Genomic DNA, 15,158 nt, shown 5'->3' with positions numbered 1-15,158 from the left:
CTTTCTGATTCCCTGGGGCTCTCCCTTTTCAGCACTCTGCCCAGAAAGCTGAGGTTTTATTTACATTTTGCCTCTTACTTTCTCCAAGTGTTCAGGCAGTGGGGGCCAACTGGCAGGAAGTCAGAGAAAGTAAGAACAGGTTGCACATCTCAACCTCTCATGACCACAGATCCTCCAACAGAAAGGAAGGCAACCCCCTTCCTCAGTTTTAGATACCTATGTCTTCCTCTGTGCCCACTATCACTGTCAGGAGCCATAATCTCTACTTTCCAAGCCTGAAGTTGAGGGCTTCTCTTAGAGCCCTCCTGGGGCTCTCTCTGTCCACACTGATGTCCACTTCCTGGTTCCACACTATGTTGAGACCAGGCCATGTGACAACACAAATGGAAAAATGGAAAACTCACCCCCAGTCTGGTGGCATTTCAAATTTTGGTCTTCCCTAATTCTCTTGCTACTTTTTACTATTCAGAGTCTTCAGAAAGCTGCTCCGGGCATTCTGTCCAAGGTTTATAATAGGTGTACTCACTGAGACACAGAGTCAGGTGATCATTACACCAGCTCACTTGGAACCAGAACGTCCCACGCTTATGCTTTATATATTTATATTTTAGGGTTGGCAAAAGTTTTTCTGTAAAGGACCAAAGAGTAAATATTTTAGGCTTGGAGGGTCACGTATGACTTCTTTTGCATACTCTTTTTATACAATCTTTTAAAAGACCATTCTAAGTTCATAGGTGGTATAAAAACAGACCACAGAGCCACTGTTTTCCAACTCCTGTGTTAGAATACATTGTCTGTCTCCAAATAAATGAAAATTCATGCAAAGATAAGCTGCAGTATGAGTTATGCTTTATATCACTTTAACAACTCAATACCTTTACCAAAATGTATGAGTCCTATGAGGCAGAAGCAGCCTTTATCACTGGTCATGATAATCTGTTTGAAAAATGCTTAATTTTGTTTTTACACTTAATATATTTAATAATTCTTAATAGGATCTTAGAGCTTTTTTATTGTTTACTGTAAATACTATATTTCTAAATGTTATTATTTGTTTAGAAGTAACACTCATGAATGAACGCTGGATGGCACCACTGATGCCATGGACATGCTACAGTCCATGGGGTGCACAGTCCATGGGGTCGCAAAGAGCTGGACACGACTGGGTGACTGAACAACAGCAACAACAACATTAATGAAAATCACAGGGAATTCTCTTTCAGATCCATTCACTTTCTAGGATTTTGATAAAGACAGAATTCAGTAAAAGCTGTCATATTTATCACTGGTTTTTGAAATAAAGCTGACAAAAGAAAGCTGTGTGTGCAGTATACTGACAACTACTTAGCAAGAAACGGGTTTGCAAACAAAAGAAAGCAAGTCAGTGTCCTCCCCTACTCCATGTTATGTCACATTTATATTTTTTGTCATGTGTTTTTCTGTTGATCAGTGATAACTACATTGTTGAGTTAATGCTGCTTCTCTCAAATGGTATGGTTTTCCTTATGGTATTATTTATATCTGATGGAAGGGGAGAGTGACACTTTCAATTCCCGAAAGTTCTGAGAAATTAGCATCTGATTTCACGACATCATTGCCAAGAAAAGTAGAAATGATAATAAACTCTTTTTAATTCTAATATTCCCACTGGTAAGAACACTGATAAAAATCCAACCAAAGGCTGTAACCTAGAATACCACAAAGACTATTCATCTCAGTTAAATAAATACACATCTCTCACATGAAGCACTGGGTATTACAATGAAGCGCTAGTACATTGACACACACTGGGCCCTGAACAGATACTATATTCTCTTTCTTAACTCCATACTCTTAGATTTACTGCCAATCTACTTCCTTTATTTTTAATGAGAACTAAAAAGTATAGAATTTGACTTGTATTTTCTACAGCTTATTTTCCACTTTTAAATTTGTCTGTGACACAGTATACTGCAGTATACCAAAAATAATGCAACCAAAGAAAAGTTAATCATCAACTGGAGGAAACGGAGGAAAAGGAGGAGGGGAAGTGGCAGTGAGCATGTGCCAATGAGCTGCTGCCTTGTATCCAACTACTGTTTGTGTCTGATTGTTTTCAGCAATACTCCTTGCTTACAGCTTTCTCAACTTGAGGATCTAGGGCCTTCAAAATAAGCCTTCATTTTCCCTGTGCTATACTATTCACATCTTGTTTAAACTGAACTCCAACACACTCACTTCTCCTGTTCTAACATGTTTGCTAAATCTGAAGGCTCTGATTTCAACACAAGATTTTACTATGTTTATATTCCCTACCCCTGAACTTGTTTATTTTTGTTACCATATACATCATCTTTCATCAGCTGCCAAGTTGACAAGATTCTTGCCACGAAACAATTCACTATTACACAAGCAAAATACAGTGATACACACCTAGGAAGGGACCATGTCTACAACTTTAAAAAGGAGGAAAAAAGCACATCAAAGACAGGGCCTTTATATTAAGTATGTCAAAGATCCAAGAATATCTGAAGCCCAGACAAGAAACACTAGTTCAATCAGGTCTTGGCATGATTTAGTATAAACAAAAATCTGAGCTGTCCTATCCCGTTTTGTTTTTTTTTTTTTTCTCCTGTTACGAAAATGTTTTGTTTGCTAATAGCATTATTTAAAAGTTCTCAAAATCTGGATATTTTGTTGTTGTTCATTTCTTAAGTTGTGTCTGATTCTTTGAGATGCCATGGACTGTAGCATGCCAGGCTCCTCTGTCCCCACTACCTCCTGGGTTTGCTCAAATTTCACATCCATTGAGTTGGTGATGTTATCTAACCTCTCATCCTGGATATTCACGTAACTGTAAAAGGGCTACAGCTGTTTTTCCTTTAATGCTATGATAACCATTCATGTCAAAGCTAGGCTATTATGTTTAAAAGATGTTCTTCAAAATTTCAATTATATTTAATGGAGTTTTTAGAACCCTTCTTCAATCCAAATTACTTTTAAGAGTTTATGTTCTAGTTTCATATTAATAAATTAAAAGAATTAACAATAGCTTCCAAATTAAAATACAACAAGTAGCATATATATTTTGAAAATACACTGTTTCTTTAGAATACTTTACTCTTTTATTTACTTAAGCAGATTTCATAGGATACTAATAGGAATCTGTCTGGGGATAGAAGAAAATAAATAGGAAGAGTAGGAGTCCACTCACTCCCAGGAGGAATCAATGTTTCATAATAAATGTACTGATGCCACTAATTTGGAATTAGTAATAATTCAAAGACTGTCAAATATATTTTAAAATATATTTCAAAAGTTTTATGATGTAATGAATGAATAATGTGAATAAGATTACAGAAAAATATTTAAACATCTTTAGAAAACAAACATTTATATTAAAAACATTGTTTAATATAAACAACTGATTTGTTAGTTACAGGCGGCACTAGTGGTAAAGACCCCTCCTGCCAATGCAGGATATACAAGAGACGTGGGTTCGATCCCTGGATGGGGAAGATCCCCTGGGGAGGAAAATGGCAACCCACTCCAGTATACTTGCCTGGAAAATTCCATGGACAGAGGAGCCTGGTGGGCTACAGTCAAAGGAGCCACAGAGAGTCAGACACGACAGGGCAACTAAGCACAAGTAGCTGAGGCTGCATCTATCAAGCAACTTTTTTTGATTAGCTATTCAATGTTATCATATGAGTAAGTTGCACATCACTGAAAAACTATTCTGTGGTATTCACTTTCAAGTAATTCATATTAATCTTCCCACAAACTTATTTCTCTTTCCATGTCTTTCCAATCTGCAGGTGAATGAACAAGGAGGAAGGGAAAAGTAGAAAAGAAAAAAAAAGCAATAGGGAACAAGAAAATAGAAAGGAAAAACTTCAGAGAGCTATTAAAAGAAGGAAAAAATAAAAGGACAGAGAAAGAGGGAGGAGGGTAGAAGGTAGGGAAAAGGGAGCCTGAAAATAAACTACATTAAAAAGAAAAAGCCTACAAATAAATCATGTCAAATAATATTCATCAAAGTACCAAAGATGAACAATTACCTCTTCATCCAGAGATTGAAAGAGTAAAACTACCATGAATGTCCAAGTGGGAAGAAAAAAGCTATAAAACTGCTCAAAAGCCTAATTATGATAATTATTCTTAAATTAAGCCTCATCTAAACTCCATGGGGTCGCAAAGAGTTGCACATGATTACGCGCCTAAACAACAATCTCCTGCCTAGGCTGGTGGCCAGAATTCTGGGAGCCAGGTAAGGGGAGAGTAGAGGGTGGAGAGAAGGGAAGAAGAAAGGGTGGGGAGGAGAGGAGGGTTTCTCAATATTTCATATACATATATTCACTTAATCTCCCTGTTTTGAATTTTCTCAACTCCTGATCTCTCCCAGTCAGAGACCTTTGTTTTCACTTTTCCTGCCACCTACTAGCATGGGAAACGGCAGTTACTCAGGGTCAGGAAATATATAAAAATCTTCAATAATTTTCAGCTAAACCTATTTCAGAGGGTTCTTGCTCCATCCCCACACACAGCATTAACACTTAGTCCCTGTGGTATCCAGAGCCAGATCCTAGCCTTTTTAAAAATCCTGAAATTTATTTCTTTGGCTTTCTCCATTGCTGACTTAAGATTTGACATTTCCTAATCAGTTACCACTGTGGTATTCATTCCATCTTTACTTGGAAGCCTCAGAGCACATGTTATTTTCAAGTGTCCATGTGATACTTTGGAAAAGAATATTAATATTATACTACAGGCCACAATGAAAGTCTTGAGAAATTTTTTAAAAGTAGAAACTAAAAAAAGGATACATTCTTCAACCATTAAGGCAGTTAAATCAGAACATACCAAAAATCTAAGCAAGTCAAAAAAGGTTCCAAAAGTTTAAAATATTCTCCCAAATAAGAATAAAAACTACTAAGAAAATAATGACAAAAAAACTAAATATCAAACTTGTAATCAGAGGCAAATTACACTTTCAGTATTAAAAAAAACAAAACTCACAAATCTTATATAAAACTTAGAAAGTCAGAAAACGAACAACAAAGCAAATCTCAAGATAATAAAAAGGGCAAATTGATGATTTATAGATAGAAAAAAATAGCAATAAATTCTAAAAACTATACTAAAAAAAGTTCTTTAAAAAACATATTTGAGATAGCACTGGAAACTATATTCAATACACTGTGATAAACCATAATGGAAAGAATATGAAAAAGTGTATATACATGTATAATTCAATCACTTTGCTATATAGAAGAAATTAACACATAAATCAACTATACTTCAGTATCGTAGGTTATGAACATTAAAATATTTAGGGGTGAAGTATTATAATGCCTGCAACTTAATTTTAAGTGATTCAGAAAATATAAAAGAATATCTACTACTTTAAACAAACTACGTATACTAGTTGTTCTAAGCAAATATGACAAAAATCAGTGAATCCAGGTGATGAGTATATAGGTGTTGGTTATAATTTCAACTTTCCATTCATTCAAAATTTTTCAAAATAAACTGAAGAAAAAGATGTGCAGATGTGGAGGGTATTTACAAACAAGAGCTTAAGCTATTTCAATTAAGAGCTTAAATAAGCTTTATTAAGCAATAAATTTCAAGAAAATCTGTAATATTTCATTATTTTCTTACCTGAAATGTTATGAATGTGATTTAATTTCTCTTTACAGTTTTCTCTTCTAAAGAGATATGAACCCAAGGAGCCCCCAATGCTCTAAGATAAAATGAAGATAAACCATCAAGATTCCTGATTTTATGGTGTTTTAAAAAATACTGCAGTGAAAAGTCATTTTAAAAAGCTTGTATGTACATGGATACTTGAAAAGAATTACTTTGAAGTGAAAAATGAAAATGGCAAAAGGTGACTGAAATCATTGCAGGTCATCACGAAACATTCTTTTGAAAGCTAAACACTTTTTACAAATCATGGGAAATCCCACGAAGTTACTGTGCTAACACCAAAGCATTTAAAGGGGCCAAAACTCCAAAACATAACCTGAAACTGAGTCGATTTTAGAGTACACTGCACCCTTTGAAAGGTCCATTGCGCATTGTATCACAAATCTACATTTTTATTCTGAAACTTCATCTAACTTTATTAATCCTGGACGATTTCTAGGTTACACTTGATTTGAAAATCAAAGTCTAAAATGGATGAAAACTACAGTAATGATTTCTACATATGTGAGATTCTACGGAACTGGATTCAGACATAAAAGTCAGCTAGTTGCTACTTGAAAACATACACAGAAACATGGGTCAGATTTTATAGGCTCTTTCAGGTGTGGATGTAATAGGCCACAGGAGTCATAATTTATTACAGTATGAAGTACTATGAGAGGTTAAATAACCAAATACGCACATTCCACGCTTTCCATTAAACTACAGTTCATGTCCTTTCCTCTTGATAAATGCCCCTACTACAAGTCCTAATGTGCCATATTTTACAGCTTAAGAATTTTTTTTCCTAGTGAAAAGTTCTATCTTTGATCTCCATCAGTCTCAGCAAATGAAACCTAACTACAACACTACCACATATGATTTTGAAATATGTGAAGAAGTCAATATTAACAAAAGTGAAGGAAGGCAGACAGAGAACATTTCAGTTTTTGACAAATATAAAGACACTATGTGTGCCTCTGTAAAATGGGAAAGTCAATAGTAACAGAAAATTAGAAAGAACTTTTACCTTATCATAAAGGACATGTTAAGAACACCAATCAACAATGGGACTGGCTTACTGGGAAAGTAGGCTGGAGGCCAAGATTCTTAAATCAAACAAGCAATCTATCAGAGAAAAAACAAAACATATTTCTGACAGCCTCACAGCTAACATAAAATGGATTTGTGGTATGTTATAAAATACTAGCAGACACCCTTTGAAAATTACTTTAAAGTCTTTATTCTGGCAGGTTTAGGCTACAGAATCTGGACATATATAGTATCTGGACACTGTTTAGTTTTTCTGTGTAATGTCAAAAAATACACCTGACTAAACATGCCTATAATGAATAGAGGACAACACTCTTAATTTTGACTCTCATTTTGTGAAACCTCAGAAATTAAAATTTTTACTTTCAATATTACTGACAAGGATTGTTTGAAAAGTTTAGTTTAAGTTAAATTTTTATAAATTATTGATTCACTACATATAATATATATTGACGCTTTTAACTGTGGTGTTGGAGAAGACTCTTGAGAGTCCCTTGGACTGCAAGAAGATCAAACCAGTCAATCCTAAATAAAATCAACCCTGAATACTCATTAGAAAGACTGAGGCTGAAGCTGAAGCTCCAATACTTTGCCACCTGATCCAAAGGGCTGACTCATTAGAAAAGACCCTGATGCTAGGAAAGACTGAAGGCAGGAGGAGAAGGGGACAACAGAGGATGAGATGGATGGATGGCATCAACAACTTGATGGACATAAGTTTGAGCAAGCTCTGGGAGTTGGTGATGGATAGGGAACACTGGCGTGCTGCAGTGCATGGGATCACAAAGAGTCGGATACAAGTGAGCATCTTAGCACACACACACACAAAACTGTTAAAGATCATTCTTAGGTCATGGGTCTGTTGTTAAAAAAACAGCCACAATTGGATTTGGTCCATGGGCCATATGTAGTTTGTGAACTCTGCTCTGGATAGCCTCCTTTTATCCAAAACGAAGCGGATCCCTAACGGGCATGTAATGCTGTCAGTGCCCTTTCATCCATTCGTTCTCTAAAGCCAATCCTTGTATCACACGAAGGAACAACAACAAAACAACAACAAAAATAAACCTCTAGTATTTCCAACTATACAATGACATCACCTGTGGAAATCTCAGACTTTTAAGGAAGATATATTACTGTGCTTTGAAAATCTTTTTTCAAAGATTTTCTGTTAAAGTCTGTTACCTCTGATAATTATAATAATAAATATTTTTATGGAATAGTTATATTAGATACAATCACAGACAGATTTTTTACTCCCTTTTAAATCTTTATTGATAACTTTATAGAGACATATTTTGCATATTATATTATTCACCATTTTCTAAATCATAATTCAATGACTTTTTAAATAATTTTTTCTACCAATACCATAAGTCAGTTTTCAAACTAACGATCTCTGAAGCGCATTTACTGTTAATGCCTGTTTTGCCCACCCCTTCGCCTCAGGCAACCACTAATCTTTTTGTCTTTACAGTTTCACCCCTTTTTTTGGACATCTCACATAAATGTGGTTTCTGCATCTGCTTTTTTTCACTAAGCATGTTTTTGATGTTCATCCACATCATGGTATGTATCCATAGTTTGTTCCTTCTTATTGCTAAACAGTATTCCAAGAGATATGCTACACACTCTTAAAGTGTCAATCTAACAAGTTTTGACATTCATATACACTTATCTGGTGGCTCAGATGGTAAAGAATCTGCCCACAATGCAGGAAACCTGGGTTTGATTTCCAGGTTGGGAAAATCCCCTAGAAAAAAGAAAGGCTACCTACTCCATTATTCTTACCTGGAGAATTTCATGGGCAGAGGAGACTGGCAGGCTACAGTCCACGGGGTCATAAAGAGTAGGACACGACTGAGCATCTAACACTTTCACACACTCCTGAAACCATCACTAGTCAGGATAACAGTCATGCCAATCATGTCCCCAATTCCTTGTGTTCCTTTGTCATCCCTCATTCCCACCCCATCCCAGCCACCTTGTCCCTAAAGCAACTCCCAGGCTGCCTTCTGTTACTACATATCACTTTGTATTTGTCAGAATTTTATATAAATGGAATCACACAGTATGTACTTCTGTATGCCCTTTTCATTCAGCACAATATTTTAAACATTCATTCATGTTAGAGCATGTATCAATGTTTCTTTTTATTATGAAAGAAAATTCAATTGTATAGAATAACAAAGTTTGTTATACATTTACCTGTCGATGGACATGTGACGTGTTTCCTGGGTTTTGGCTATTACAAATAAATCTGATACAAGCATCTGTTTATAAATCTTTGCATCTAAGCATATGCTTTCATTTCTCCTGAACAAATATCTAAATGTTAAGTGATGGGATCATATAGTAGGTGGATTAAACTTGTTAAACTACAGAACAGTTTGCCAAACGGATTTCAATCCCCACAGCAACATATGAGCATTTCAGTCACTCCATATCCTCACCAACGTTGGTATGATCAGTTTTTTAAATTTTAGACATTCTAGGAGATGTGCAGTTGTATCTCATTGTGATTTTAATTTGTATTTCCATAATGACTAATAATGTTGAGCATATTTCAATGTTTGTCATTCATCTGCCGTGTGCTTGTCATACTTTCATGAGGTATTTCAAATCTTCTGACTTTTAAAACTAGACTAATTGTTGAGTTTTAAGAGTTCTTTATACATTGTGGATTTATCAGAGAGATGATTTGCAAGTATTTTATCCCAATCTGTGATTTATTTTTTCATTCTCTTAATAGCTTTTTTAAAGAGAAAAAACTTTTAATTTTTAAAAAGTATGAATTACCAATTTGTTATTTTTGTGGATCATGCTTTTGGTTTATATCTGAGAAATTATTCCCTAATCCAACTTTTTCTTCTAGAAGTTTTATAATTTTAAACTTTATATTTAGGTTTTTGATACATTTTGAGGTAATTAAGTATGGTATGAAGTATGGATCGAAGTTCATTTTATCTCATATAGATATCTAATTGTTCCAGTGCCATTTGTTGAAAAGTCTATTGCTTTACCATTAAAAATGCTTCTGCACATTATTTTAAATCAGTTGTCCATACGTGTTTTATACTTTTTTTTCTTCTGACTCTCTATTCCACTGATTGTTTTGTTTCTTGACATCAATATCACATTGTCTAAATTACTGTAGCTTTTTAAATCTTGAAGTCAGATAGATCTCCATCCAACTTTGTTCTTTGTCAAGGCTATTTTGACTCCTCTAAGTCCTTTGTAGTTCCAAATGAATTTTAGAATCATGCCAATTCTACAAAAAATTTTAATGGGATTTTGATCCATACAGTCTATACATTACTTTAGGGACAATTGACATCTTCACAATATTAAGTTTACTGATCCATGAAGAGGGTTCATCTTATCATTTACTAAGATCTATTTAATTTCTCTTGACGATGTTTTGAAGTTTCCAGTGTATGGAGTTTTATCTTTTGTCAGATTTATCCCTAAGTATTTCATACTTATTTAATATTACTTTGGCATTCCTTAGTTTTAAATTGTAATTTCCAAACGTTCATTGCTGTTATATAGAAGCAAACTGATTTCTGTATATTAACCTTGTATTCTGAAACTTACTTAACTCACTTCCTTGTTCTAGTAGCTGAATCATGTCATCTTGTGAAAAATGACAGTTTTATTCCTCCTTTCTAATTGGGATGTCTTTTTTTTTCTGCCTGAATATACTACCTAGAATCCTGAGATTAACAATGAAAAGAACTGGTGAGAGTGGATATCCGTATCTTGGTCCTGATCTTAGGAGGAAAGCATTCAGCCTTTCATTACTATGTATGATATCAGCTGTTGATTTTTCTTAGATGTTCTACCAGGTTGAAGACATTAACTTGCATTCCTAGTTTGCTGAGACTTTTTAATCAGGAAGGAGTGTTGGATTCTGTCAAATGTTTTCTCTGTATCTACAGAGATGATCACATGACTTGATTTTTAGTTAGTTGAAATCAACCCTGAATAATCATGCAAAGGACTGATTCTGCAGCTGAAGCTCCGATACTTTGGCCACCTGATGCAAAGAGCTGACTCACTGGAAAAGACCCTGATGCTGGGAAAAATTGAGGGCAAGAGGACAAGGAGATGACAGAGGATGAGATGATTGGATGGCATTACAGACTCAATGAGTTTGAGCAAATTCAGGGAGATAGTGAAAGACAGGGAAAGCCTGGCATGCTGCAGCTCGTGGGGTTGCAAAGAATCGGACATGACTTAGTGACTGAACAACAAACAAACGTGGTAAATTATAGTGATTGTTTAGTGTTAAACTAATCTGTATTCCTCGGAGAAGGCAATGGCACCCCACTCCAGTACTCTTGCCTGGAAAATCCCATGGACGGAGGAGCCTGGTAGGCTGCAGTCCATGGGGTTGCTAAGAGTCAGACATGACTGAGCGACTTCACTTTCTCTTTTCACCTTCATGCATTGGAGAAGGAAACGGCAACCCACTCCAGTGTTCTTGCCTGGAGAATCCTAGGGACGGGGGAGCCTGGTGGGCTGCTGTCTATGGGGTCGCACAGAGTCAGACATGACTGAAGTGACTTAGCAGCAGCAGCAGCAACCTGTATTCCTAAGATAAGCCCTAAGTGATCATGATATGTTATTCTTTTACACACTGCTAGACTCTATTTGCTAAAGTTTAGCTTATAATTTTAATATTTACATTTATGAATGATGTTTTAGCTTATAAATTTATAAGTTTAGCTTATAAATTTAATATTTACATTTATGACATTATGGACTGTCATTTCCTTTGCCTGGTTTTGGTATCAACATAATGCTGATTGCTTTAGGTGTGTGTGTTGGGGGGGGTTGTAATTAAAGTCCCTGTTACTCCATCTTAGCCACAAGTGCATGCATGTGTTTGCAAGCTAAGTCACTCAGTCATGTGTGACTCTTTGCAACCCCATAGACTGTAGCTCGCCAGGCTCCTCTGTTCATGGTATTCTCCAGGCAAGAACACTGGAGTGTGTTGCCATGCCCTCCTCCAGGGGATCTTCCCAACCCAGGGATCAAACCCATGTCTCTTATGTCTCCTATATTGGCAGGCGGGTTCTTTACCACTAGCACCACCTCGGGAAGCCTAGAATTTTTATTTTTATAGTTATTAGGTCATTATCTCATCCATTCCTTCCTAATCTAGAAAGTATATACCAACAACATCATGTTATATACAGGGAAAATAGAGAAAGGGGGGAAACTGAGGCTCATAAAGTTCGATCAGTTCTAACCCAGAACTAAGATTTGAATCCACACCTATGAAACCATTCTTTAAACATCCTACTCTACTATACTATTTCAGTAGTACTCAAAAAGATTCTATTTAAGCACAGATTAATTTATTTTTCATTAAAAAAAAGCATTATATCTCTAAAAAACCCAGGTAAGTCTGGTCTGAAGCCCAAGTCTCAATCACTGTGATATTTGTTAAAAAGAATGAATGACATGCCATGGTTTATTATACACTGAGTCAGGATATATACATAAATTATTAACTATTCAATATACTGAAAACATTACTTAAGAAAAAGATAAAACTAGGAACAAAGAGTCTTATAAAGATACTTTACAGACCCAAAAAGTCCAACCAAAAGAGTAACAATAGTTGATAGATACCATTCTAAAGTTTTTAATCTTCAAAACCATACTATGAAATAGATATTACTATATAAATTTTATAGATGAGGAAGTTTGAGATATAACAAAATTAAGAAACTTGTTTAGGAGGGGCAATATAGGAGTAAGGGGTTAAAGAGATATAAACTACTATGTATAAGCTACAAGGATATATTGTACAACATGGGAAATATAGACAATATTTTATAAAAATATAAATGGAGTATAACCTCTAAAATATGTGAGTCACTATATTGGACTCACATAATATTATAATCAACCACACTTCGATTAAAAAATAATTAATAACAATAAATATTGTTATAACAAATAATATTATATATCAACCACACTTCGATTAAAAAAAATTGAAAAACAGGAAAGAAATTTGTCCGAAACCTGCCATCCTTTAAGTAGCAGAACAGGTAGTCAAGCTATGTCTCTACAGCTCCAGAATATGATCTTAAAATTTGTATTTGGTTTTCTGCTTGTGTTTCATATTACAATGTTGTCATCCCTGAGAAAGAAGATGCACAGCCAAGGGCCTTTTGGGAACAAGAAAATTCCAACATCAGATTTCAGTAGCGCTAGTGCCAAATGAATCAGAGCTAAGCTTTGATGATAATGGAGGCGGTAAGAGGTTTCCCAATCCCTGACTGGAATAAACTTGTTGCCCCCTTTCTGCACCAAGTTTTCCTTCCATAAAATTAGCGAAGAGCCCTTTATATATTTTTGATGATCTGCAATATGCTCAGCTCATGACCTTGGACTTCTAGCTGTTGGCTTTAATGTAGAATTGCTCTCAGGAGTAGCATGGGAGGAGGAATAACAGCTCTTCAAGTAATTCCAGTTATGAGGCAAGATGGTGTAAGGCTAAAGAGCCTGGACTCTTGAGACTCCTGAGGTTCAAATACCTAGTATGCCTCATACTAGCTGTGAGACATTAGAAAAATTACTTAATCTCTTTGGGCTTCTATCCCTGCATCTATAAAACAGAGATGGTAATTCACCTCTCATAGGGTTCAGGATTAAAAGAACATATGAAAAGTGTTTAGAATAGTGCCTGGCACTTGGTTAACATTGTGTAAATTTGGCTAACAATATTATTATAGTTACTGCCTAGGAAAAAAATTACATACATTAAATAGGTATGTTAGAAATTCTGTAGTATTAAAAAATACTAGCAAAAACTATATGTTTCAAAACCCTCTATAAATCTGACTTATCTATATTAATGTCTCAAAAATGACTTTGGAAATTAATTTCCAGCATCTTCTGTAAGTGGGCAGTTTTTAAAACATAAGCAGGGATAATCAGAAACAATTTATTAAAATCAAATTACTCAATTCCCTTAAGGTAGTATTAAATATTTACTACAGACTCAGCATTATGCAATATCCTATAAGGTATATATAAGATCTAGACCCAGCTCCCAAAACGCTTAAAATATTAGAGAGCAAAAATAACACAGAGTTGACAATAAGGCAAAGTAACATAAAAAGTCAGAGAGTAGCACGTAACTCTAGAAAAGGACTTCTACAGCACCATTAAAATGTATGAATTCAACCCACAAAAAAAGTATATATATATTTAGTGCCACTCCTAATGTTAGTGACAAGGACAAGTTCAAAGGACTGATATGTTATAAATTATTAATGAATCACTTCAATAAAAAAGGAAGGGGTTACTGAATAATATTCACTATAACTTACTGTTGCTATTTTGGTCTCCAGAAAGTTCTCCCTTTCTTCATCTACCTTAATTTCAAGTCCAGTTTTAAATAATTCAAGCATTTTGGGGATGTCCCGGCCAACGGAATCTGGTTAGAAAAAAACAAGAAATCCAAAGTTATCACTATATCTAAACAAGTAGCAAAAATTACTAAATAAGAGAAACATTCAATCCAAGTTAAGATATAAAAAATGATTTGTGGCAAACAGACTTTAAGGTGACCCATATCCTGTTGTTCATGCCCTTGTGTGATACCCTCCCACTGAGTGTGGATGAGACCTGCAACAAGCTTCTAGGCAAGAGACATGATGATTATGCATAACTGATTACATGACATAAAAATGCAATGCTTATCTTGAAGGGCTTTGGCTTCAAAGCTACTGGCTTTGAAGAAGCAAGATACAATGTTGTCGGGGGCATATGGAGAGAGCCATGAGCCAAGAAACTGAGACCCCTCAGTCCAGAAACCTGCAAGGAACTGGGTTCTGCCAAAAAGCCATATGAATCTGGAAGCAAATCTTCCTCAGTCAAGCCTCAGACAAAACCATGGCTCCAGCTGATACCCCGACTGGAGCTCTGAGACACTGAAGCAGAAAACGCAGCTTAGCTGTACACACATTCCTGATACACAGAAGCTGATACAGTAAATGTGCGTTGTTTTAAGGCACTAAATCTGTGATATTATTGTTCCACAGTAATAAACAATAAATAAGTGTATACAATGATGAGGCTTATCAAACTTTAGAAACATTGATGGCAAATTAAAACCTATAGAGTAACACACGATAAAAGCTGAAACAGGGGAGCCTTGAAATCTTTGAAGAACATTTTACTTACCTTTACATGAAATTCATCTGACCTGTCTTACCATAAGGAAGGAACTAGAAAAGCAGCAAGAGCTAGCAGTAGAAATAATATCTCACTGAGTGATACAATCTGGAGGCAGCTCATTACTAAACCAATGGTTACAGAAGCTGGCATGAAGAAAGAGATAAAAATTGAAACTTTACTGGATTCTAATGCTACTTTGTCCTCCATCAGGGTAGAGAAAAAGATGCAGT

The 15,158-nt window shown here is 35.3% G+C and overlaps 1 protein-coding gene across 3 annotated transcripts in view; it reads right to left on the bottom strand.

Annotated features, from left to right (window-relative positions):
• MRPL1 (mitochondrial ribosomal protein L1) overlaps positions 1 to 15,158 on the bottom strand; it is a 73,500-nt gene that overhangs the window by 15,113 nt on the left and 43,229 nt on the right. For 2 of the 3 annotated variants that reach the window (XM_055588879.1, XM_055588877.1), the window contains exon 7: positions 14,079 to 14,185. In XM_055588879.1, coding sequence (XP_055444854.1) covers positions 14,079 to 14,185 — 107 coding nt within the window. Of the gene's footprint in view, positions 1 to 12,067; positions 12,912 to 14,078; positions 14,186 to 15,158 lie in introns of those variants that run through there. The other variant, XM_055588880.1, reaches the window with a different exon arrangement.

This window comes from Bubalus kerabau, chromosome 7 (genome assembly GCF_029407905.1).
Source record: "Bubalus kerabau isolate K-KA32 ecotype Philippines breed swamp buffalo chromosome 7, PCC_UOA_SB_1v2, whole genome shotgun sequence".
Classification (NCBI taxonomy): Eukaryota; Metazoa; Chordata; class Mammalia; order Artiodactyla; family Bovidae; genus Bubalus; species Bubalus kerabau.
Note: the sequence above shows the minus strand (reverse complement) of the source record. Positions and strands in the feature narration are given on the sequence as shown.